The sequence below is a fragment of the Herpailurus yagouaroundi genome, unplaced genomic scaffold (assembly GCF_014898765.1).
Source record: "Herpailurus yagouaroundi ecotype Mexico unplaced genomic scaffold, PumYag 205, whole genome shotgun sequence".
NCBI lineage: Eukaryota > Metazoa > Chordata > Mammalia > Carnivora > Felidae > Herpailurus > Herpailurus yagouaroundi.
In genome coordinates, this window is record NW_024412436.1 from 9110713 (window position 1) to 9137639 (window position 26927).

The following is a 26927-nucleotide window of genomic DNA, read 5'->3' on the forward strand; positions in this document are numbered from 1 at the left end:
CTAGCTGTTTAGGCTCTGGTAAAATAGTTTCTCTCGAGGCAGGCCTTTCTAAGAATAGAATGCTTTGGGCATACTTCACGGTAGCTATTTTTCCTCTCCTACTAGAGAAGATTGAGGGCATTTGTCTCTAGTCTTTACTGTAAGGACCTGGTAGTGTCCTAAAGATAAAACCCACAAAACTGTGACTGGGTCTTTCTGGCATTTTTAACTCTCAAACTGGTCCACCCTGAGCTTCTGGCATTTCACCAATCGCACTTGACCTTTCCCTCTCCTGGTACTGGTTTCCCTGGAAGTTTCTGCTCAGGTAGGTTGTGATGCTCAGAGACTGGTCTGTCTCTCAAATTTCGTGGATGGAAGTTTTCCCTGTGACCTCAGTTCTCTGACGGATTTCAGAAGAGTGGTTGATTTCTTGGTTTGTTCAGCTTTTCTCTTGTTGCAAAGATGAGAATGGTGTCTTCCAAGCTCATTATATGCCAGACCAAAAATTGCAAGTCTGCAATGTTTTTTTAATTATAGCTTTCAAGCTCAGATTTGGTTTTTGGGTTTTTTTCTGAACAAAATAATTGAAATAGAATTTGCATATATTGCTTAATATGTTTTTTTTTATTATACTGGTAATGAAGATTAAGGTAAATATTGTACCATCAGTGCATTGATTTTTTTTTGTGTGACATTTTTTTCAGAGAGTGAGACGCCACTCAATAGCTATTCTAATTGTTATTTATCTGTAATCATTTGTATTATTCCTCACCAGGCTAAGGAAGCTCTCTTAAAGAACTCTCTGCCAAACTATGTCACTCATAATTTCCCTCCATCTGGCTACCAATTCATGGATAACTATTCCAACTTTCCATGCCTTTCTGTCTCAGAGTCCTGTTATCTCTTTAATCACTCTGGGGTTCAACAAGTTATTAGCATTTGAGCATGAATAATAATATATCTTATTTTTCAGCAGTCTACCTTATTCTTAAAAGTCTTTTAGATAAGCCCTTTAATTAAAGCCTTTCTGAAGCCTACAAAAAAATTGTCAGAAATCACACATTTCTGTGATACGGCCATTAGCAGACCCTCTACTGTATTCCCTAGCCTCTTGTTTTGTTTGTTTGTTTGTTTGTTAGCTAGTGTTTGAGTTGCTTTATTTCTCTAAATATAATAATTCAGAAAATGGATAGAGAGCATAAGTTTTCCATGCTTTATAGCATGTTGGATCATTTAGTAAACAGCAATTAACAGTGCTTAAAAACGCTTACTGCATTTGCTATTTGTTTCTGCTTTTTACAGGAGGAACTCTCTGGAATGAAAAACAGGGTACAAGTAGTTGTGCTTGAAAATGAAAGTCTCCAACAAGAGCTGAAATCTCAAAGACAAGAGGAAGCAATGAGGGAACAAACACTTCTGGATGCATCTGTGAGCATTGGTTTTAAACCATAAATTATATTTTAGTTTGAACGTTCCTTCCTACCCTCCCCGACCAGCCTCTGAACTGCTGAAATCCTCCACTTGAAATTTGGCACATGTACTCTGCTGTTGCTCGCTTGGGCCTCAAAAATTAAGATTCGCCGTGGTGGGACGAATCCTCAAATGAAATGATGTAGCAATGCCTCATATCCACACTGGTTTCCTCCCTGAGCACACCGTTGATGTTTTTTCCATATGGAAACAGCAGGGTGAAGCAGGAAGTGCATTACATAGGAGGCACTCTGTTAAATCCAGAAACTGTATAACTGGAGCTTGGATTTCTGTTGTATTTCCCTAAGGGTTCCAATCGTGCTCTGAATTCTGATCAGTCTGATTGGCAGAATGGAGGAGCAGAAGGAACCCTGGCCCGAGGGTCCAGGGATCAGCATGTTAGTCTTCCCATTTTCCCTAACAAGCGGGTTAGCGAGTGATTTTACAGGGTTTTCCAACATGGCTTAACCTCATGTTCCTCTGTCTATTGGCAAATGGAGGGGATTCAGCTACATTAGCAGTTCTTAATCTTTCACGTGAGTGACAATCACTTGAGATATTTGTTGACCGTGCAGATTCCTGAGTGCCATCCCCTGAGAGTCTGATGCAGTCGGTCTGGGTTGAGACCTTGAGTCACAAAGATGAATGTGCCATATTTTGCAGAACAGTGGATTCGAGGATCTCTATAATTCTAGGACACAAAATTCTTGTGATGATACTTAAGTAGTGTTTAAACTCAGTATCTCCTTATGACTTTTCAGAGGTACTGTCACCTTAAAATTTTTACTTCCGCTTTTGCTGTAGGACACAGTTAATCAGAGCTTGTTCTGCTTTTTGAAACAAAGTCAGGGTTCCGTGGGGAAGTTTTGATACTTGCCTGCTGCAGCTTTACAGTGGATTTTGGCTTAGTCATCGTTAGCAAATCCGTCCTGTTAAGAAAAAGACACGCGTGTCTTAATGTTTTACCTAGGTGTCCTCTAATTTTTGACCTTGAAGTTTTTTAAATTTTCCTGACCTGATGTTTCATTTGTAATCCTTGAGGTCTGTGTTAGAATTTACTATTTAGAGGCAGCTGATTGTGTTAAATCTGAATGACAAAGTGGGCTGATCAGTGTTTCAGGTTATTTTTCTGCAGTACATTTCAGTTTGCGGTCAGCTGTTTTCCCTTACCTGGAAGGCTTTTTCTTAATATTTATATTATTATGTTATATTATTTATTATCAATGTTAGTCCTTAAAAGTTCCATCTTAATTGCTTATTCAATGTCAATTTAAGGTGATATAGCCATATAAAAAGTACTTAGAATTCAGTCATTTTGTTTTATTTTTTTTTTAATTTTTTTTTTCAACGTTTATTTATTTTTGGGACAGAGAGAGACAGAGCATGAACGGGGGAGGGGCAGAGAGAGAGGGAGACACAGAATCAGAAACAGGCTCCAGGCTCCGAGCCATCAGCCCAGAGCCCGACGCGGGGCTCGAACTCACGGACCGCGAGATCGTGACCTGGCTGAAGTCGGACGCCTAACTGACTGCGCCACCCAGGCGCCCCAGAATTCAGTCATTTTAAAAAATTAGTACATTCTTTTGGTTTTCTTCCCAATATGCAGTCACTTAGCAAACAGCTACTTGATTATTCATAGTCTTCAGTATTTATACAGTGGCAAGGAAGTGGAAGAAGGGGGAAGTGAAGTGAGAAAGGAAATCAGGCAGACAAGTGAAGCAGAGGGCAGAGAAGGGAGTAACACCAAAGGGGAAGGAGACAATGGTAAAAGTGCAACATGCTTTGCTACATGAACAAAGGAAACTAGCTGAAGTCAATTGCAGCCTCAATTATGGAAAAAACACAGCTGTCGAGAGTTATGTTTTAACATTCACATGAACTAAAATATAATGCAGAGGATCAAAATTATTGTTGCAGATATGTCAGGAGACCTTGATGTCTGTTTTAACGTTGGTCGTCTGTTACTTTGTAGATACAGAATTACTACCCGTACTGCTTTTTTTTTTTTTTTTTTTTTTTTTTAAGAGAGAGAGGGCTCAGGCTGGGGAGAGGGGCAAAGCGGGGAGAGAGAGAGAAAGAGACAGAGTCCTAAGTAGGCTCCACACTCACGTAGGGCTCGATCCCACAACCCTGGGATCAGGATCTGAGCCAAAATCAAGAGTCAGATTTTCAACCAACTCAACCAACCAGGCACCCCTACCCCCACTGCTTACTGCTTTTTGCTTGCGTAGGTGAAATGAGGCATTTCAGCAACATAAGCATGGTGCTATAATTCAGAGGGGTTTTTAAATTTAAATTCAAGTTAGTTAACATGTAGTGTAGTATTGGTTTCAGGAGTAGAATTTAGTGATTGATCATTTACATATAACACCTGTTATGCCCAGAAAGACCACTAGGGAGCCGAGTCAGATGCAAAAGCAAAAGACCCTTTATTCGAGCTAGCTCGAGCTCAATCCCCTACCTGCACCGACGCAGCGGTGAGATACCGGGGAGAGAGAGCGAGTTTCAAAAGGACAAAGGTTTTATAGGGGTCTAGGGGCAGTTGGTGAGGTAATGGCTGTGGCCTCAGCTGATTGGCTGGGGAAGGGTCGGAGTCCTGTTACGAAGGTCACTGGGCATGTTTTGATCAGGAAGTTTGAATGGGTGAGCGGAGGTTACTCAAGGGGAGGAGGCTGGTCTAGGTGAAGGACACAGAACAAGATGGAGTCAGCTGGCGTAGGCCCGCCCTTTCAACACCCAGTCCTCATCCCAGCAAGTGCCCTCGTTAATGCCCGTCACCCATTTGTTCCATCCTGCCACCTACCTCCCCTCCAGCAACCCTCAGTTTGTTCTCTGTATTTAACAGTTTCTTATGGTTGGGTGCCTGGGTGACTCAGTCAGTTAAGTGTCCAACTCTTGGTTTCAGCTCAGGTCATGAACTCATGGTTTGTGGGATTGAGTCCCATGTCAGGCCCATGCTGACAGCACAGAGCCTGCTTGGGATTCTCTCTCTCCCTCTCTCTCTGCCCCTCCCCAATTCATGCTCTCTCTCTCTCTCTCTCTCTCTCTCTCTCTCAAAATAAATAAACTTAAAAAAAAAAGATTCTTATGGTTTACCTCCCTCTCTGGTTTTATCTTATTTTACCTTCCCTTCCCTTATGTTCATCTGTTGTGTTTCTTAAATCCACCGATGAGTGAAATCATGTGATATTTGTCTTTGTCTGACTTATCTCTCTTAGCATAATACACTCTAGATCCATCCACATTGTTGCAAATAGCAAGATTTCATTCTTTTTGATTGCAGAGTAATATTCCATTGTATATATACACAACATCTTCTTTATCCATTCATGAGTCAATGGGCTTTTGGACTCTCAATAATTTGGCTGTTGTTGATAGTGCTGCTATAAACGTTGGGTTGCATGTGCCCCTTCAAATCAGCATTTTTGTATTCATTGGATAGATATGTAGTAGTGTGATTGCTGGGTCGTAGGATAGTTCTAGTTTTAATTTTTTGAGGCAACTCTGCACTGTTTTCCAGAGTGGCTGCACCAGTTTGCATTCCCACCAGCAGTGCAAAAGAGATTCTCTTTCTCCGCATCCTTGCCAACATCTGTTGTTGCCTGGGTTGTTAATGTTAGCCATTCTGACAGGTGTCAGGTGGTAGCTCATTGTGGTTTTGATCTGTATTTCCCTGATGATGAATGACGTTGAGCATCTTTTCATGTGTCTGTTAGCCATCTAGATGTCTTCTTTGGAGAGGTATCTATTCATGTCTTTTGCCCATTTCTTCACTGGATTACTATTAATTTTTTTTTTTTTTTTTGGGTGTTGAGTTTGATAAGTTCTTTATAGATTTTGGATACCAACCCTTTATCTGATATGTCATTTGCAAATATGTTGTCCCATTTCACAGGCTGCCTTTTAGTTTTGTTGATTGTTTCCTTTGCTCTATAGAACCTTTCTGTCTTGATGAGGTCCTAATAGTTCATTTTTGTTTGTGTTTCCCTTGCCTCTGGAGATGTGTCTAGTGAGAAGTTGCTGCAGCTGAGGTCAGAGAAGTAGCTGCCTGTTTTCTCCTCTAGGACTTCGATGGCTTCCTGTCTTACATTTAGGTCTTTCATCCATTTTGAGTTTAGTTTTGCATATCGTATAAGAAAGTGGTCTAGGTTTCATCTGCATGTAACTGTCCAGTTTTCCCATTTGCTGATGAAACTGTCTTTTTTCCATTGGATGCTCTTTCCTGCTTTGCCAAAGATTAGGTGGCCATACATCTGTGGGTCCATTTCTGGGTTCTCTATTCTGTTCCATTGACCTAAGTGTCTGTTTTTGTGCCAGTACCATACTTTCTTGATGATTACAGCTTTGTAGTACATCTTGAAGTCTGGAATTAGTTTTCATTTTCAGGATTGCTTTGGCTATTTGGGGTCTTTTCTGGTTCCATACAAATTTTAGAATTGTGTTCTAGCTCTGTGAAGAATGCTGATGTTATTTTGATATGGATTGCATTGAATGTGTAGAATGCTTTGGGTAATACAGACATTTTTGTTCTCCTAATCCATAAGCATGGAATGTTTTTCCATTTCTTTGTGTCTTCTTTAATTTCTTTAAGAAATGTTCCATAGTTTTCAGCATTCAGATATTCACTTCTTTGGTTAGGTTTATTCCTAAGTATCTAATAGGTTTTGGTGCAATTGTAAATGAGATCAATTCCTTGATTTCTCTTTCTGCTGCTTCATTATTGGTATATAGAAATGCAACAGATTTCTCAAAGTTGATTTTATATCCTGAGACTGTGCTGAATTCATATGTCAGTTCTAGTAGATTTTTGGTGGAGTTTTTCAGGTTTTCCATGTAGAGTATCATCTGTAAAGTGAAAGTTTGATTACTTCCTTGCCAGTCTGTATGCCTTTTATTTTTTGTTGTTGTTATCTGATTGCTGAGGCTAGGGCTTCCAGTATTATGTTGAAAAACAGTGGTGAGAGTGGACATCCCTGTCTTATTCCTGACCTTAGGGGGAAAGCTCTCAGTTTTTCCCCCATTGAAGATGATATTAGCTATAGGTATTTTGTATATGCACTTTATGATGTTGAGGTATGCTCCTTCTCTCCCTACTTTCTTGAGGGTTTTTATCAAGAAAGGATGCTGTATTTTGTCAAATGCTTTTTCTGCATGTATTGAGAGGATCGTGTGGTTCTTATCCTTTCTTTTATTATTTATTTTTTAAAATGTTTGTTTATATATTTTTGAAAGAGAGAGAGTGAGCAAGTGCATAAACAGGGGAGAGGCAGAGAGAGAGAGAGAGAGGCAGACACAGAATCTGTAGCAGGCTCAAGGCTCAAAGCTGTCAGCACAGAGCCCAACACGAGGCTTGAACCCACAAACTGTGAGATCATGACCTGAGCCTAAGTCAGACACTTAACAGACTGAGCCACCCAGGTGCCCCTTTATCCTTTCTTTTATTAATGTGGTATATCACATTGATTGACTTGTGGGTATTGAACCAGTCCTGCAGTCCAGGAATAAATCCCACTTGATCATGGTGAATAATTCTTTTAATGTATTGTTGGATTCAATTTGCTTGTATCTGGTTGAGAATTTTTCATCCATGTTCATCAGGGAAATTGGTCTGTCATTCTCCTTTTTAGTGGGGTTGTCTTTTTTGGAATCAAGGTAATGCTCGCCTCATAGAGTGAATTTGGTTCTTTCCATTTCTGTTTTTTGGAACAGTTTCAAAAGAATAGGTATTAATTCTTCCTTAAATGTTTGGTAGAATTCCCCTGGGAAGCCATCAGGCCCTGGATTCTTGTTTGTTGGGAGGTTTTGATTACTGATTCAGTTTCTTTACTGGTTATGTGTCTGTTCAAATTTTCTATTTCTTCCTTGTTTCAATTTTGGTAGTTTATATATTTCTGGGAATTTTTCTATTTCTTCTAGATTGCCAATTTGTTGGTATATAATTGCTCATAATATTCTCTTATGACTGTATTTCTGCAGTGTTGGTTGTGATCTCTCTCATTTGTGATTTTATTTATTTCAGTCTTTTCCTTTTTCTTTTTGATAAGTCTGGCTAGGGGGTATTTAATTTTTTTAATTCTTTCAAAGAACCAACTCCTAGTTTCATTGATCTGTCCTATGGTTTTTTTGATTTCGATATCATTGATTTCTTTTCTAACCTTTATTATCTCCCTTCTTCTGCTGTTTTTGGGTTTATTTGCTGTTTTTTTTTTTTTTTCCCCAGCTCCTTTAGGTATAAGGTTAGGTTCTGTATTTGAGACATTTCTTCCTTCTTTAGGTAGTCCTGGATTACTATATACTTTCCTCTTATGACTGCCTTTGCTGCATCCCGAAAGGTTTGAACTGTAGTGTTTTCATTTTCATTGGCTTCCATGTACTTTTTAATTTTCTCTTTAATTTCTTGGTTAACCCATTCATTCTTTAGTAGGGTGTTCTTTAATCTCCAAGTATTCGTGGTGTCTCCACATTTTTTATTGTGGTTGACTTAAAATTTCATAGCATTGTGGTCTCAAAATATGCTTGGTATGATCTCGATCTTTTTGTACTTGCTGAGGCCTGATTTGTGTCCCAGTATGTGATCTATTCTGGAGAATGTTCCATGTGCACTTGAGAAGAATATGAGTTCTGCTTTAGGATGTTCCGAATATTTCCGTTAAGTACATCTGGTCCAGTGTGTCATTCAACGCCATTGTTTCCTTGTTGATTTTTTGCTTAGATGATCTGTCCATTGTTGTAAGTGGGGTGTTAAAAGGCACTCGTATCATTGTATTATTATCAATGAGTTTCTTTATGTTTGTGAGGAATTGATTTATATATTTGGGTCCTCTCAAGTTGGGGGCATACATATTTACAATTATTAGATCTTCTTGGTAGAGAGACCCCTTAATTATTATTATATAATACCCTTCTTCATCTTTTGTTACGGTCTTTGTTTTAAAATTTAGTTTGTCTGATAATAAGTATGGCTACTCTGGCTTTCTTTTGATGTCCGTTAGCATGAGATGGTTCTCACTCCCCTCAATTTCAATCTGCAGTTGTTTTTAGGTCTAAAATGAGTCTTTTGTGGGGATCATGTAGATGGGTCTTGTGTTTTATTTTTAATCCATTTTGATACACTGTGTCTTTTAATTGGAACATTTAGTCTATTTATACTCAGAGTGATTTTTGAAAGATACGAATTCAGCGCCATCATGTTACCTGTAGAGTTGGTGTTTCTAGTGATGTTTTCTGATCCTTTGTAGTCTTTGTGGATTTGGTCTTCTTTTTTTTTTTCTTCTCCACTTAAAGAGTTCCCCTTAAAGTTTCTTGCAGGGCTGGTTTAGTGGTCATGAACTCCTTTAGTTTTTGTTTGTCTGGGAAACTCTTTATCTCTCCTTCCATTCTGAATGACATCCTTGTTGGATAAAGAATTCTTGGCTGCATATTTTTCCCATTCAGCTTGATGAATATATCCTGCCACTCCTTTCTGGCCTGCCAAGTTTCTGTGGACAAATCTTCTGTAAACCTGATCTGTCTTCCCTTGAAGGTTAAGGACTTATTTTTCCCTTGCTGCTTTCATGATTCTTGACCGTGTATTTTGTGAGTTTTACTATGATATGTTGGTTGGCTTTTATTAAATTTCATGGGAGTTCTTTGTGCTTCCTGGATTTTGGTGTCTTTATCCTTCCCAGATAGCAAAGTTTTCAGCTATAATTTGTTCATATAAACCTTCTTTCCCTTCTTCTCTCTTTTCATCTTCTGGGACTCCTATGATACAAATGTAATTCCTCTTTAATAAGTAGCTGAGTTTTCTAAGTCTTGTATTGTGATCTTTTGTCTTTGTTTCCCTCTTTTTTTCAGCTTCATTATTTTCCATAATTATCTTCTATATCATTGATTCACTGCTCTGCTTCATCCATCCTCACCATCATGGCATCATTCAAAATTCCATCTCAGTATAGCATTTTTAATCTTGGCCTGACTAGGTTTTAGATCTTTTATTCCTACAAAAAGGGATTTTCTGGTGTGCTCTATGCTTTTTTCAACCCCAGCTAGCATTCTTATAATTGTGGTTTTAAATTCTAGTTCAGACATATTACTTATATCTGTGTTGATTAAATCCCTAGCCATCATTTAACCTGTTCCTTCTTTTGGGGTGAATTCCTCCATCTTGTCATTTTGGAGGAAGAAAAAAAAATTTAAATTAAACAATTAAAACAAAACAAAAAAATCAAATAAAGGAAGCTATAATCTAGGCGTGTTTCGTGTGCTTCCTGAGAAAAGTTTGATAGAAAAGAGAAAAAAGAGAAAAGGAAAAAAAGTAAAAGAAAAAGAAATTAAAAATAAAAAATTAAATAATAAAATAGAATAGAATAAAATAAAATAAAAAATAAAATAGAATACAAATTTTGCTCTTGAGGTGCCTGGGTAGCTCAGTCAGTTAAGCATCCGACTTTGGCTCAGGTCATGATTTCACCATTTGTGAGTTCGAGCCCTGTGTTGGGCTCTGTACTGACAGCTCAGAGCCTGGATCCTGCTTCAGATTCTGTGTCTCCATCTCTCTCTGCCCTTCCCCTGTTTGTGCTCTGTCTTTCTCTCTCTCAAAAATAAACATTAAAAATTTTTTTTAAATGGTTCTTTCTGTATCTAAGAAAGAAAAAAACCCCCAAACTCCACAACATAATCAAAAACATAAGCAAAGAAAATGAACAAGCAAATAAGAAACAACCCAAATAGAGGTAGATCCAGTTTCCCCTATAACTGAAACTTTGCAGTACACTGTGATCTTTAGACTAAGTGGATGGAAAGGGTTTTTTCTGGTCTTCTGGGGGAGGGGCCTACTGCTGTTTCTCAGGCCAACTTGCCCTAGTGGAGATGTGCCTGGAGAGTGCAGGTGGGTAGGGATTGTAACAGCTCCGTTCTCCATTTTATGGTACTGCTTAGCTCACTGGGGTTGATCACTGCAGTTCAGCTGGGGGTGAAAATGGCTTCACCCCACTGTCTAATCTCTATAGTGAGAATTTTGCACCTTCACAGGTGTGTGATCAATCACTCCTCTTTCGTCTCAGGCTTCCATCCTCTCCCCACCTTTACTCTCCTATCCAAGCTGCTCTCTTGCCAGGTGGCACCTCCCTCCAGAGTTTTATCTCAGATGGGGCTGCGTTTCAAAACCCTACACTTCAGAGACCCACGTGGCTCAGACCCATGCTGATCCTCTGGGGGAGGGTCTTGCTGAACAATTGCCAGGTATTGATTGTCCCAAAAAACATTTGCAGGAGACCACACAGCAGCAGAGGCTCAAAGTTTATGGTAAATCCCAACACATAGCTATTGCCAGGGTTTGTTGCCCTTAGCTAGTGTCTTTGTTCTGATATCAGTAAACATGGCAGCTCTCTGGGGCCTGCTGAGACTTTTGCCTGTGGAGAGGCCATATTGCCTCTACCAAATGCACTCCAAGTAGTGGAACCCTCTCTCCCTGTGTGGCACATGGACCCCTTAGACCACACTACCTGCTCCTTGGGGATTCACCCTGCTTCCTCACCAGAGCACTACTAGGCACTGAGCTCTGAAACTTCAGATTCTGCACTCCGCTGTGTGTGTGGGTATGTTTTTTTTTTTATGTTTATTTATTTTTGAGATATAGTGTGAGCAGAGGAAGGGCAGAGAGAGGGAGAGAGAGAGAGAGAAAGACAGAATCCAAAGCAGGCTCCAGGCTCTGAGCTGTCAGCACAGAGTCCATCACAGGGTTCAAACCCTCAGACTGTGAGATCCTGATCTGAGCCAAAGTCGGATGCTTAACCGACTGAGCCACCCAGGCACCTCTGTACTCCACTATTTATAGAAAACTGTTGGTGTTGAAACCCTCTCCTTTTTCCCTGTCAGTGGTTTTGGGAAACAAATTTCTTCTTGTCCAGTTCCCTGTGAGTGTTTTCACTCTCTCTCTCTCTCTCTCTCTCTGTCTCTCCCTTTAGCTACTTTCAGGGGAAATGCTTTTCTTGCATGATTCCAACACACTGCACTGTCTCCCCCTTCTCTCTCTGTCCTCTATCTGTGAAAATGGCTCCCTAATCTCTGTGGTGCCACGGCTTTTCTCTCTCCCAATTCACCTCTCTACACCATATACCTGCCTAGATCTCTCGCTCAGATTATGCAGATTGTCATGTTCATCCTCAGTTTAATTTCCTAGGTGTCCAAAATGGTTTGGTGTTGATCTAGCAGTTTTTCTGGGAGGAGACAAGCTCCAGATCCCCATACTATGCTGCCATCTTAACTCTTTTTATTCAGAATTTTAACGTAAAATGAAACTTTTTAGAATATCTTAAATATAAACACACCAAGAGAGATTATCTTTTTTTTCTGAATGCTTTTTACTGAATCTATTACCATATTGACAGTAGATCTTGCCAAAGCTATTGGAAGATTTGAGTATAGGTTTTCAGTATTCTTAATACTTTCTTTTGAAAAATAATTAAAATAGATAGCAATAATTGACATTTATTGATCAGTACATGGTTATGATGTAGCAGGCACTATATCCAGCACTTTGTTTACATTAAATTATTTCAGGCTTGTAGTAGGCAAAGAAGGCAGGTGTTATATCTATTTTCAGATGAGTAAATTAAGGTATATAGCAGTTAAGTAAATAAAGCAACTCTACGAATGTCACACACACACACACACACACACACACACAGCTAGAAAATGGCAAAGTGAAGACTCAAATATCAGACTGTCTGACTCCCTAGATCCATCTACCTAGTCTAATGTCATACTGTAGAACTTCCTGCATAGGTTAAGAATAGCTTGTCAATATTGAACCAAACCATCTTTGTTTGCCATTGCATAGAAGATTCTCCCCAGAAGAGAAGAACGTCCTCTTTATTGTTCCTTAATTTTAGCCTTGGACTTGGATGGTAGCCTACATGACTTTTAGATTTTAGTCTATTTTATGACCTAGTAGTTGAAGGAACAAACAGTTTATTTTTTAAAAACTAAAACTGTTCAAGGGATATTTCATTTCTATCTTTATTTTTCATCGTTTTTTTCCTATGAAATTTCTTTTCATGGAGAGCTTTTCTCAAGAGTTCCAAAAATTATAATAACATTAAAATATGCTATTTATTAGAAAGTTTGGCATGTACAAAGCATAAGAGACTCTTAAAAACTGAGAACAAACTGAGGGTTGATGGGGGGTGGGAGGAAGGGGAGGGTAGGTGGTGGGTATTGAGGAGGGCACCTTTTGGGATGAGCACTGGGTGTTGTATGGAAACCAATTTGACAATAAATTTCATATATTAAAAAAGAAAAAAAAATTTTGGCATGTATACTCATTAAAAGATCTAGGAGATTTTTTTTTTTAAAGCAGAACATTTCTGAGCCATTTCTTTTTCTGTCTATTTCATTCTCCCCACTACCACCCCTCCCCTCAATTAAGAAATCAAAGGTTTTCAGTGATCTTCAGGGATGTAAATGCTAACTAAGTTTTTAAAACTTTGGTCAAATGCCATTCAGGTTTTTAAATGTTATCTGTGAAAGGACAAAGTGTCAATTAGACTAGCACTGCTTTCTTTCCAAAGAATGACAGTATTTTATACCATAAGCCAGCAATCTGTGGTCTATGTGCTTTCTCCAATTTCTCCACAGGAAATTAGATAGTTCTCTAATGCAGCTTTGAATACACTCAGTCAAATATTGAGAGATTTGTCCTTACCTACCAAATCAAATTCAAACTTGTTATACCATACTTCCCAGACCCTTATTTGCCTCTGAGGCTTGACATTTTGAACATCCATTGTTTTGGATTGCTTCAATCTCTAGTCATTTCAGATAGCCTGAATCTCTCGGAGGCACCATACTTATTCACACTTCTGTGATTTTCCCCATGATGTGTTTTTCCTGGCATGCTCTTCCTATCTAGCTCTCTCTTTCTCACCCAAGATATCATGCCAGTGTCAACACCTCCAGAAAACCTTCCTTGAATCTCTGGTTGTTCTTAGTGTCCCTCGTCTGTTTTGGCATAGTCCCCCATGCACACCTCTGGCTTAGCACATACCATATTAAACTGAAATTATCTGCTTAGGGTTTTTGCCTTGAGGATAAGATTGGTCTGGCTCGTTTTTACCCTCCAAGCTCCTTAGCACACTGCCTGAACATAGGAGGTATCATACACAGGCGTTTGCATTAAACTGAACTTCCAGAAGAATGTGGAGGAGGCTCTCGGAATACTATCTCTTTCTAGCATGATACGACACCGCAGTATAGTTCTGGGTTTCGGACCTGTCCTCTCTTGTGAGTGCTTTTTTGGCCCTTAGCAAGAGTTCCATAATTATTCGTTGAGTTACATTTGTATTTCCGTCCTTGTGGTACATATAAATTACCCAGATCTTTGGGCTGCATATTTCGTTGAATGTTGAGAGGGTAACAGAGGTGGCAAACACAGTGGCAGCAACAAATTCAGTCTGTAGGCATGTTTTGTTTGACGAGCTATGAACCAGTGTTTAACAATGTTTTAGCTGAAAAGCCAGATACCCGGTTTAATCTCTTAAAAACTCAAAAGATTGTTTTTGTAACTCAACTTCGCATTCACACATGGCAGCAATTGCCTGGAACTGAGTAGTGGCTGCATGTTTTAGATGGTTTGCAATGGTCCCTACCAATTCTTGGTGAGTCCCTGGCATGCAGGCTGCATGTCAGTTCTGTTTATCTGCATGCATTGTTTTTTTTTGTTGAAGATAAATATTTTTCTGGAAGGGCAGGAGAGCATCGTCGTTCAGGGTGTGGACTAGGGAATTAGATTGCCCGGGGTTCAGATCCCAGCTCTGCCTCTTATTAGCCACTTCTACCTTTGTGACTCTTACAAGTTACTCAGTGTCACTCAATTTCCTTTTCTATAAATTGGAGATAACAATAAACTCACCTCCTAGGGTGGTTGTAGTGATTAAATGAGTTGATATATGTGAATCACATAAACCAAGTCTGGCACATAGTACACACCGTAGGTATTAGCACTATTATTAGTCATGGCTTTAGGAAATGTGGAAAATGAAAACAAGAGAGGGCCCTGTGTTTTAAGAATATACATCTCCAGGGGCGCCTGGTTGGCTCAGTCAGTTAAGTGCCTGAATTTGACTCAGGTCATGGGCTCACTCTTCCTGAATTTGGGCCCCACATCCGGCTGTCTGCTGTGAGCACAGATCCTGCTTCGGATCCTCTGGCCCCCTCCCGGGGGGGGGGGGGGGCCCCCACACACATACTTTCTCTCCCAAAAGTAAATAAATGTAAAAAAGAGAAAGTATGTCTTCAGAGAAATAAGAGAGAAGTTCATTTGTTGGAGCACTCCTTGCTCATTTATGTTCTTGCCTGCGCCTGTAGGAATTTGACCTTGTACCACCTGTGCAGTATGACCCTCATGGGCCCACACTTCAAATTCATTCTTGATTTGCAGTTTAGAAGCATATGCTTTTTTACCCCTTTCATCACAGATGAGAACCAGTATTCCATTTGTAAAGCATGCATGTTGATTTAAAGTTAAAATGCCAATTGTAATTACTGGTACATTTTATTTTAGGGAAACATGCAGAATTCTTGGATTACAACAGGTGAAGATTCTGGGGTGGGTGAAGCTGCCAAGAGACGATTCTCCCGTGGCAATGCGGATATTGTCGTAGGTGCATCTGCTGGGGAAGCTGAAAAATGGAGACTAGAACTGGTGAGAATTTGAGTGCTTTTCTCTTTTGTACTATATTGTGGTAAATATGTATAACATAAGCTTAACACTTTAACCATTTTAAAATTTACCATTTAACAATTTAAGTGTACAACTCATTTGCATTAAATACAATGACAATGTTGTACAGCCATAAACACTATCCATTTCAAGAATTTTTATCATCCCAAACAAAAACCGTTGGGACACCTGGGGTGGCTCAGTCGGTTAAACATCCAACACTTGGTTTCCGCTCAGGTCATGATCTTGTGGTTTCGTGAATTCGAGTCCTAAGTTGGGCTCTGTGCTGGCATTGAGGAATCTGTTTGGGATCCTTTCTCTCTCTCTCTCTCTCGCTCTTGCTCTCTCTCTCTCTGTCTCTCTCTCTCTCTCTGTCCTGCCCTGACTCATGCTTTCTCTGTCTCTCTCAGAATAAATAAATAAAAAATAAAAAACAAAAAATCAAAAAACTATGTACCCATTAAATAAAACTTCCATTCTCTCTCCTAACCCCTGGCAACCTCTTCTACTTTCTGTCTTTATGAATTTGCCTAGTCTAGGTACCTGACATATGCAGAATCAAACAATATTGGTTCTTTTGTGTCTGGCATGTTTCATCGAGCATGTTTTCAGGGTTCATCGGCGCTGTATCATGTAGCAGAATTTCCTTTTTCAGGGTGAGTCATATTCCATTTATGTCTATACCACACTTTGTTTATCCATTCATTTGTTGATTAAAGTTTAGTTTGTTATCACCTTTTGGCTCTTGTGAATGAAGCTGAACATCAGTACACAAGTATCTGTTTTTGCCCCGACTTTCATTTCCCTTGGGTATATAACCAGAAATGGAATTGTTGGATCCTATGGTAATTCTTCACTCTTTTTTCTTTCTGCTCCTCAGACTCCATCATTTCGTCTGTCCTGTCTTCAAGTTTTCTGATTCTTTGTTCTGCTGCTCACATGTGCCCTTCCATACCTTTCGTGAATTTTTCATTTTGGTTATCGTACCTTCCAGCTCTGGGATTTTTGTTTGGTTCCCTTTATACTTTGTTTTCTTACTTTTTTAAAGGTTTTATTTTCATTCCAGTTAGTCGGCACAAAGTGTTATATTAGTTTCAGGTGTACACTGTCTTCCTTACTTCTTGTAGTTCTTTGGACATTGGCCATGTTTCCTTTTAGCTCTTTGGGCGTATTTAAGATTATTGTTTTAAATTATTTTTCTAGTAGGCCTGGTGCCTGTAGATTTTTTTAAGGGTGGTTTCTGTAGATTTATTTGTTTGTTTGTTTGTTTATTATTTATTTATTCTATGCCTCTGAGTAGGTCATATTTTCCTGCTTCTTTGTATGCTTTTGATTTTTTTTTTTTTTTGTGGTTGAAAACTGGACATTGGAATGAACTATTATATTGTGATAACTCTGGAAATCCAATCCCCCATTTTCCCCATGGTTTTCTGCTTCTTTTATTGTTGAAGGTTGTATCGTCTTTTTGTTTCGAGACTTTTCCAATTTAATTTTGTAGACTGTTCCTTGTTGTGTGTGATCGCTGAACTCTGTTTCGTTAGCTCATGTTCTGCTAATGTTTGATAGATTTCCGTGAATGCCAGGAGCTAAAACAAGTAAGCCAACAACCACCAAAACCACACACGCCTAGGAAGCCCAGAAAGAAGAGCCACCTCTGCCAGTCTTTGTGGATTGGTTCTGTGCTGGGGCATTCCTTCCTTCAGCGTGTAGCTGGGCTTGCTCTCAGCCTAGAGATCAGCTGGAGTGAAAGCTTAAGGTCTTCGCAGGCCCGAGCATGTATCTTCCCGGGGAAGGCTTTCTAAATCCCCTCATATACGTAGCTGGTTTTGAATGTCCTCACTTCCCAGAGTCTCAAATAATTTTATTTTCAGATCAAATGATACTTTCAAATCTTTTGATGTTGTAACAGGCCTTTCTTTTTCCTATTGCTTGAAATCTTATTTGCATTAAATTTGATGTGCAGAATTGATCAATGATGATGAAAATGTAAAAATGACACTGTAAATGGAGGACTCCAGGGGGAGATAGGATGGATTATATAGTTCAGCTCTCATTATCGTCTCTAGGTATTATTGTTAGAGTATTCTGAAGGCTCATATGGCTCTAAACTCCCTCTCCTTTCTCAGCCCCTAACCCAAGCTTTATTCTACTATTTTGGAAAGAGTTCTTTTTTTTTTTTTAAACAAAATGAAAGATTACGTAAATTGTATTTTCTTCCCAGCTGAATAATCTATGATAACTATTTAATGCCCACAGGATAAAGACCCATCTCCCAAGCTGTCCACAGTTTGGTTCAAGCTACCTTTCTGGACTCATTTCTGTCAGTCTCCCAAACATTACTGTAGACATACAGACCCCTCACTACTTACTACGTCATAAACTTATTACCCACTTCCATTTATTTAAAAAAAAATTTTTTTTTTAATATTTATTTAGTTTTGGGGGAGAGAGAGAGAGAGAGAGAGAGAGAGCGAGCATGACGGGGGAGGGGGAGAGAGAGAGAGGGAGACACAGAATCTGAAGCAGGCTCCAGGCTCCGAGCTGTCAGCACAGAGCCTGGCACAGAGTTGTGAGATCATGACCTGAGCTGAAGTCAGACACTTAACTGACTGAGCCACCCAGGTGCCCCTACCCACTTCCATTTCTGTTTGCATCACTGGCTGTGGTTTATGCAGATATCCTGACCTAAACTTTCCTTCTTAACTTCTGCCCACCGAAATACTTCCTGCCTACAAGGCTGTGTTCAGATGCCCCCTCCCGTTCTTCCTTCCTTGATTACACACTTCCACTCCTCCTTCTCCCACATTAGAATTCGTTTCTCTCTTGGGGCACCTAGGTGGCTCAGTCGGTTGTGTGTCTCACTCGATTTCAGCACAGGTCATGATCTCACGGTTCGTGGGATCAAGCCCCATCGTTGATCTCTGTGCTGACGGTGCGGAGCCTGCTTGGAATTCTCTGTCTCCCTCTCTTTCCGTCCCTCCCCCGCTCATGCACGTGAGTCCTTGCACTCTCTCTCTCTCAAAATAAATGCATACACTTATAAAAAAGAATTAATGTCTCTCTTACATCTCCTCTTAGTGTCGTGTTTACAATTGCTATAAATTCGTTGGTTATCCAGTCTGTGGCAAACTGCAGTCCCCATGTCTGTGTGCCCTGTGTCCCGATCCTCCTCGCTGTTTCCCAGGGTTTTGCTCTTGTGCTGGTCTCCTCTTGCTCTTGCACCTTTCCTCCCTCTTCACTGGGTTTTTCTCAGCAGAACATGTGCTCCACTAGCTCCCATCTTGAAGCAAGTACAAAATATACTCTCTGGACCCTGTGCTCCCTTCGAACTATCACTCAACGATTGCTCCCCTGCATACCAACACCTTCCCAAACAGTTGTCCACATTCATGTCACCACGTCTCCCCTCCCACTGTCTCTTTAACATGCGTCGGTTGAGCCGATACCTCACGTTGGCCTCAACTTGTTCTTTTCAAGGTCATCAATGACCTGCACCAATCAGTCCTCCTCTTCCTCAACCTTGTGGCAGCATTCTAATTATGATACGTATAATGCTCATGTCATCCCCCTTTACTTGTCTAATGGCCCAATTTAACATACGCTCAGAAAAATGCACAAAACAGGGCGTCTGGGTGGCTCAGTTGGTTAAACATCTGACTCTCGATTTTGGCCCAGGTCACAATCTCACGGTTTGTGGGACTGAGCCCCGTGTTGGGCTATGTGCTCACAGCTTGGGATTCTCTCTCTATCTCTCTCTCTATCTCTGTCTCTCTCTGCTCCTCCCCTCCTTGCACACTCTCTCTCTCTCTTTCAAAATAAATAGATAAAAATTTTAACAGTGCACAAAACAAAAATGTGCAGCTTCATGATTTTGTTCTAATGAGCACCCTCTCTCTCTGTGCCCCCTCCTAGTCACTGCCCCCTCATTCCCTTAGAGCTAATCACTATCTTGACTTTTATGAAAATTGCCGAAGCAAGATCTCTGGACACTCTAGTTGATGTCTACCTGATTTTTTAAACACTGTAAAAATTGGGTCACACAGTATATGATTTTTTGTGTCTGACTTATTTTGTTTGACATTATGTTTGTTAGATTCATACACATTGTTGCATGTGGCAGACATTTGTTCATTTTCAGGGTGGGTCTACTGTGTAAATACACTACAATTCATTTATCCATTCCTCAGTTGATGGGTTTTTGTGTTATTTCCAGTTTGGGGCTATTGTAAATGTTGCTGCTATGGACTAACTCTTTCTTTCTTTCTTTCTTTCTTTCTTTCTTTCTTTCTTTCTTTCTTTCTTTCATTTTTGCTCTTTTTTCTTTCTTTCTTTCTTTCTTTCTTTCTTTCTTTCTTTCTTTCTTCCTTTCTTCCTTTCTTCCTTTCTTTCTTTTCTTTCCTTATTTCTATCTATCTATACATCCATCCATCTATTTTATTTTATTTATTTTTAAAAAAATTTTTTAACATTTATTTATTTTTGAGACAGAGAGAGACAGAGCATGAATGGGGGAGGGTCAGAGAGAGAAAGAGACACAGAATCCGAAACAGGCTCCAGGCTCTGAGCTGTTAGCACAAAGCCTGATGCGGGGCTTGAACTCACGGACCGCGAGATCATGACCTGAGCTGAAGTCGGACTCTCAACCGACTGAGCCACCCAGGCGCCCCTCCATCTCTCTATTTTAGAGAGAGGGAGAGTAAGAGAGAGAGAGAGTATGAGCAGGGGAGGGACAGAGGGAGAGAGAAAGAGAATCTTACTTATTTAAAATTTTTTATTAGAGAGAGCGTGTGCAAGCAAGAGAGGGGCAGGAGAGAGAGAGAGAGAGAGAGAGAGAGAGAGAGACAGAATCTTAAGCAGGCTTCACACTCATCACGGAGCTGGAGGCGGGGCTCGACCCCACAATCATGGCGTCATGACTTGAGCCAAAATCAAAAGTCAGATGTTCAACCGGCTGAGCCACTCAAGGCATCCCTGAACATTCTTTAAGATTGGTCTATTGGCGTACATGGCACACATTTATGTCAGGTGTATATCTTGGAGTGGAATTATTGGTCTTAGGGGTATATAGCTGTTCAAACTGAGTGGTTAAGTTGAGCTTTGGGGTGGTTTTTATCAGTTTACACTTCTACAGCAGCATAGGAGTGATGCCTTTGCTCCATATCCCCCCAACACGTTGTATTGTCAGTTTTTCTGGTGGGCTTGTAGTGCTATGTCCTTGTGGTTTTCATCTGCATTTCCCTGATTACGCATGAGATTGAATACTTTTCACGTACTTATTGGTGTGCTCCTCTTGTGAGGTGCATGTTCAATACCTACTCATTATTTTGAGTTATCTGACATTGTTTTTTTGAACTTCTTTATGTATTCTGGATACAAGCCCTTTGTTGGTTCTATCTGTTGTAAATATATTTTCCCACTCTGTGGCTTGCCTTATAATTGTCTTGATAGTTTTATTTCTTTCTCTTGCTTTCTATTTTTTTCATTCCTTCCTTCATGACTAAAATTTCTTAATTTTAATGTCATCCCCTTTATTGTTTAGTGCTTTCTGTGTCCTATTTAAAAGAATGAAATCTTTTCATTTGTAACTATGTGGCTGGAACTAGAGTGTATTATGCTAAGCGAAATTAGAGAAAGACAAATACCATATGACTTCACTCATATGAGGAGTTTAAGACACAAAATAGGTGGACACAAGGGAAGGGAAGGAAAAATAATATAAAAACAGGGAGGAAAACAAAACATAAGAGACTCTTAAATATGGAGAACAAACTGAGGGTTACTGGAGGGGTTGTGGGAGGTGGGGGGGTGGGCTAAATGGGTAAGGGGCATTAAGGGATCTACTCCTGAAATCCTTGTTGCACTATATGCTAACTAACTTGGATGTAAATTTAAAAATAAAAATAAAAAATAAGGTGAGTTTCTTATAGACAATTTAAAAAAAAATGTATCCCTGCCCCAGATCATGAGGAACTTCTCTAAGATTTTCTTCTGGAAACTTTATAGTCTTGCTTTTAACATTTAAATCTCAATCTACCTGCAATTTAGTTTTGTATTTGATGTAGTGTGTAGGGGATCACCTTTTGCTTTTTCCCATATAGTTGTCTACACACACACACACACACACACACACACACACACATTAACCACTTGTTGAAAAGACAGTCCTTTGTCTGAATCTTTGTCATAAATCAGGTGTACATAGATGTCTGGGCTCTGTTTTTTACTTCCTTGTTCTTTGTGCTACAACCATCCTCTCCTCTCTTGATTGTTACAGCTCTCTATCTGTTAGGGTAGGTATATCTACCTATTAGACTACTTACCACATCTTCCAACGTTGTACTTTGTCCCCAAAAATGTCTTACTTCTGGCCTTTTTTACTTCCAAATACATTTTAGAATTAATTTTTCAAAGTCCGAAAAGCCATTATGAGGTTTTGATTGAGATTGTCTATTTAAAAAAATTTTTTAATGTTTATTTATCTTTGAGAGAGACAGACAGAGTGCAAGCTGGGGGTAGGTAAAGAGAGAGGGAGACACAGAATCCAAAGTGGGCTCCAGGCTCTGAGCTGGCAGCACAGAGCCCGACATGGGGCTTGAACTCAGGAATGGCAAGGTCATGACCTGAGCTGAAGTCAGATGCTTAACCGACTGAGCCACCCAGGCATCCCTTGATTGAGATTGTCTTTAAGCTATAAGTCACTTGGGAGAAAAGATATCTTTATGATATTATATCATCTAATCCATTAAACTTATGTATTACTCTATTTATATAGGACATCTTTAATTTTTGTCAATAACCTTTTACAGTTTTTTTCTTTTTTAAAAAGTTGTTTTATTTATTTTGAGAGAGACAGAGAGTGCAAGTGGGGGAGGGGCAGAGAGAGAGAGAGAGAGAGAGAGAGAGAGAGATTGAGAATCCCAAACAGGCTCCCCACTGTCAGCATGGAGCTTGATGGTTTTGAACTCACAAAACCATGAGATCATGACCTGAGCCAAAACCGAGAGTTGGACACTTAACTGACTGAGCCACCCAGGCTCCCCACCCCCCAGGATCATTTTTAATGTTATTTTTCTCCCCAGTTATCTATTCAGTTATAAAATTCTGTCAATTTCAGTTTTTATATAGCTCCAGACTAAATTCTTTCTTTTCTCTTCTTACTGTGTGATTACTCTTGTTTGTGTGTATATCTCTTCCTGATGTAATTGTAATGCACTTCCTCATTGGTCTTTGTTTTCCCACACTTCAGAGTGACTTAAGAATCAAATCTGATAGAGTTTTCAGTGTTCACCCAATGCCTCTACTACATGGAGACTACACGAGTTGTCTGGGTAAAGGTCTTGCGTATTTATTCTCCTCATGGCACATTCTCACCTGTTCCACCCATCTCTATCCATTCTTCCACCTTGCATTTTATTTGTAGGGATACAGATCTGCTTACCACCCAAATATTCAGCATGTTTTCTCTCTGTGCCTTTTGCTCTGTTGGAAATTAATCCTTTATGTGTTAGCACTTCCTCCATGAAGTCTTCTCTACCCCTCTTAAGCTGAATTACAAGTTCCCACCTCTGTGATATCCGTTTACCTTCTATATGCCTCATTGGAGTGAATTATGTATAATTGAAATTGTCCATGTGTTTTTCTTTTTCTTGTTTTTAATTTATATTTTTTAGAGAGAGAGTATGAGTATGCATGAGTGGGGGAAGGGCAGAGGGAGAGAGAGAAAGAAAGAAAAGAAAGAAAGAAAAGAAAAGGAGGAATGAAGAAAGGAAGAATCTTAAGCAGGCTCCATGCTCAGCACGGACCCTGACACGGGGCTCGATCTCCTGATCCTGGGATCATTACCTGAGCCAAAATCAAAAGTCAGATGCTCAACCTACTGAGCCACCCAGGCACCCCCATCCATGTGTTTTCTATTCTGTACTAGATGATTAGCTCCTTAAGGTTAAAGGCGTCTTCATCTTAGGGTACCCCCAAAAATGTTTGCTGAACGAGAGAATAGTGGGACACCAACAGACCCTTGTAGCCAGGATATTAGTTTGGTCTGTCATTTATTGTGATTCATAACTTTGCTTTTATCATTCATCCAACACACATTTATTGTATGTCTATATGCAGCAATCACAGTGGGGGATTCTAGTAAGATCTGATCCTTGCCCTCACAGACCTTACAGGTTATAATCAGTTTTTCCCAGAGTCACCCTTTTGTTTATTTATTTATTCATTCTCAGTCACACTTTTAAAATTAAGACCTGATGAATGCATTTTTCAAAAAAAAAATTGGGGGGGTGGCAGTGTTACCCATTTTATGACTCGATAGTTCTTTGCAGGTATATAGTCAATAAAATACAAAATTTGGGGTGGACTAGGGAAAATGTTTTTTAATTTTTTTAAATTTTCCTCCTGGGTAAAAGGAAAAAAAATTGAGTTTAATATGAATAATGAAACCTTGTTTGTAAAGCACGGGACATAGAGAAAATATACATTTTTTGTTTTTTAAAGGAGAGGCTGAAACTTACTTATGAAGAAAAGACTGAAGTCCTAGAATCTCAATTGAAATTTTTAAGGTAAAGTATCATTGTCCATTTAAAATAATCATAGCAAAAGCATAATGATCTTTCAAATATATTTGAATGTTTGATGACCTGCCAGTCTTACTCAATATAAGAATTACTTGATGACATTTTATGTGTACATAAGAAATATCCTCAGGTTATTAAAGGATAAGGGGGCATAAAATTGTGAAGGCCTTTTCCAAATCACATGTCAAAGAACTATGAGCTAAATTACAAATTTTATGCCTTCATCGGTTATGAAATATTTGTGTTTTCTTATACAAATAAGAAACACTAGCTGCTCTGATAGAAACCATGCTTTTAAAATAAAATACTGAAAATAAAGCATTCTTCTAGTTTTAAAATTACGTGAAAGTGTTTTTTCTCTATAGGTGTTTGTATCTAATTTTTAAAATTGTAACAATAATAGTTTGAGTATTTTTCTATACGTGATGAATATGAGAACGTATCCACCGCCTTCTCCATGGGGGATACATTCCAAGACTCCCAGTGGATGCCTGAGACTGGTCAGTACTGAACTCTGTACATATTGGTTTTTTTCTGTACATACATACCTGCGATAAAGTTTAATTTAGTAAGAGATTAGGCACAGTAAGAGATTAACAGCAATAACTCATAATAAAATAGAACAGCCATAACAGTGTACCGTAATAACCGTTAAGCGAATGTGGTCTTTCAAAATATCTTATTGTCCTTCTTGTGATGATGTGAGATCTAAAATGCCTGTGTGATGCAATGAAGGGGTGAAGGATGTAGGTGTTGTGAAGCAGCCTAGGCTACTACTGACCTTCTGATGATCTGTCTGGAGGATCATCTGCTCTGGACCTCGGTTGACGGTGGGAAACTAAGCTGTGGAAAGTGAAACTGGATAAGAAAGAGACTGCTTTTTTTTTTTTTTTTAATTTATTTTTGAGAGGCAGAGAGAGACAGAATGTGAGTCAGGGAGGGGCAGAGAGAGAGGGAGACACAGAATCTGAAGCAGGCTCCAGGCTCCGAGCTGTCAGCACAGAGCCCGATGCGGGGCTCGAACTCACGGACCTCGAGATCATGACCTGAGCTGAAGTCAGACACTTAACCATCTGAGCCACCCAGGCGCCCTGAGACTTCTTTATATATAATAAGTTTTCATGTAATTTTTGACATGTTTTTTTAAAAAAATCCCAATAAAACTTATATATGATAGATTAACCATCAGTGATTTATTATGTGTTATGTGTAGAAAAAGTAACAGGAATTGATTTTTTTGTGCATTGCAGCTTATTTTAAATAGCAGTAATGAAATATATTTCAATCAAAATTTAAAATACTTTTTATAATTTTAATAAGTCTAATTTTAAATAAAATTTAAGATTTTCAGGCCATGTATTGTTTGGAGATGTAAGTAGAGTGATACTAAGAACCAGAGCGCCTGGCTTTTAAGCACACTATCATTCATTTATTTTAATACGCTTTTATGTGTATTAAACCTTTAAACCTTATCCTGATCTCTATGTATATACCTACTTCTATAGATATTTTTGTTTCATGAAGAAACCTAATATTTTTTAAATGGCCTAATTTTTGCATTCTTGCTCTTTATCTTGCTTTATTATATTTTGATGTCTAGTGTATTGTGTCTTCAGTTTTAAAAAAATTCTTAACATTTATTTATTTATTTTGAGAGAGAGAGAGAGCAGGGGAATGGCAGAGAGAGAGGGGGACAGAGGATCTGAAGCAGGCTCTGTGCTGAGAGCAGAGAGCCCAATGTGGGGCTTGAACCCAAGAACTGCGAGATGATGTCCTGAGCTGAAGTCAAGACACTTAAGTGACTGAGCCACCCAGGCACCCCAAGTCTCCAGTGTTTAAATTAATATATTTCTAGGTTACTATACTATGGAAATGTGACTTCTGTTGTTTCATTCAGAAGTCAAATATGCCATAGTTAATTACATTGAAATACTACTTTGTAATGACTTTCTTCCCTGCATCTTTGTTTTTTTTTTTTTTTGTCTTTTCCTTTAGTGTAACTTAAGAGTACTTAAAGAGTCATTTTCTTTCAGAAAGAGATAAAACCACCACTCTCAGAAACTCTACCTTTTTGGTACCTATTTCTTTTTCTTTTTTGGCATTTCAAGTAATCAAATCTACCTCAGTGTTTTGAATCTGAAACTGACAGAAAGAGTAATGCAGACCCTTTGACTTTGGAATGTGCTTCCAAAGTTATTTTTATAAAGCCTTTTGAAAGTCAGACTTTTTCTACATGGAACTTAAACAGAAAACTAAGTGTGTTGGAAAGAGTATCTTGGGCATGGGACAAAATCAGCTTCTCCTCCCCGACCCCCTCCCCCCCCATCCAGAGATGAGGTAGCATGTGACAGCCAGTGTCATATTGGCTTCCCCTCTGTGACAGCAAGTAAAGGTAGCTACAGCTCCCTGAATTTAATAGAAACTGACAACAGAGAGTTGACACAGACAGAGATCACGTGCCTGCTTTCAGGAGTCCAAGTACTTAAGGGCTATTTTCTCCTTTGTAAGCTAGGAAGTGGGTTTTTTTTTTGTTTTGTTTTGTGTTTTGTTTTGTTTTGTTTTTTATACAGTGGGAAAGTCAGTTCTCCAAGTTGATTTTGCCAAAGCTTTATGAGAAGGGGTGGGGGTAGGAATACAACCCATACATTTTATTCTTAAAACAGTCAGCTTGGAGCAAAACCTTTTCCAGGAACTATCTCATATATTAAAACAAACAAAGTAACTACACACACACACACACACACACACACACACACACACACACATTTCCTCTGTCCTTTCTTTATCGGGCTGCATATTTCCAGTTAATAGCTTATACTTACAAGTCTTATGACTGGTAAATTCTATATAACTTCTTTCTGAAAGACGAGAGGAGCCCACTTTCTTTTGAAATAGCTCTTTATAGAACTTTGTGGTTAGATAATTGTTTTTAAGTTCTTTTTTTTCCTCCTAAGGAAGAACGGGCAATAATAAATTACTCATGGACAAAATCCATGAGCTTTATGTAATCTTTTGAGGTACTCTACAAATTTCAAGGGTTAACACTTGGAATAGGGTATTTCTCTCAATACAAGGATGTTTTGTTATATTGCCTTGCCTCTTTATTAATAAAGAGAAACTGTTGAGGATTTGTATTTGTAGTTTTACTTTTGGTTTGTAGGTAATATAATGCCATGGAGATGGGATCCTTTGAAATG

The 26927-nt window shown here is 39.1% G+C and overlaps 1 protein-coding gene across 11 annotated transcripts in view; it reads left to right on the forward strand.

Annotated features, from left to right (window-relative positions):
* Positions 1 to 26927, forward strand: part of SDCCAG8 (SHH signaling and ciliogenesis regulator SDCCAG8) — a 253284-nt gene that overhangs the window by 26336 nt on the left and 200021 nt on the right. For all 11 annotated transcript variants that reach the window (XM_040451836.1, XM_040451834.1, XM_040451837.1 and 8 more), the window contains exons 5-7: positions 1282 to 1407; positions 14993 to 15133; positions 23651 to 23715. In XM_040451836.1, the coding sequence (XP_040307770.1) occupies positions 1282 to 1407; positions 14993 to 15133; positions 23651 to 23715 (332 nt within the window). The remainder of the gene's footprint in view (positions 1 to 1281; positions 1408 to 14992; positions 15134 to 23650; positions 23716 to 26927) is intronic.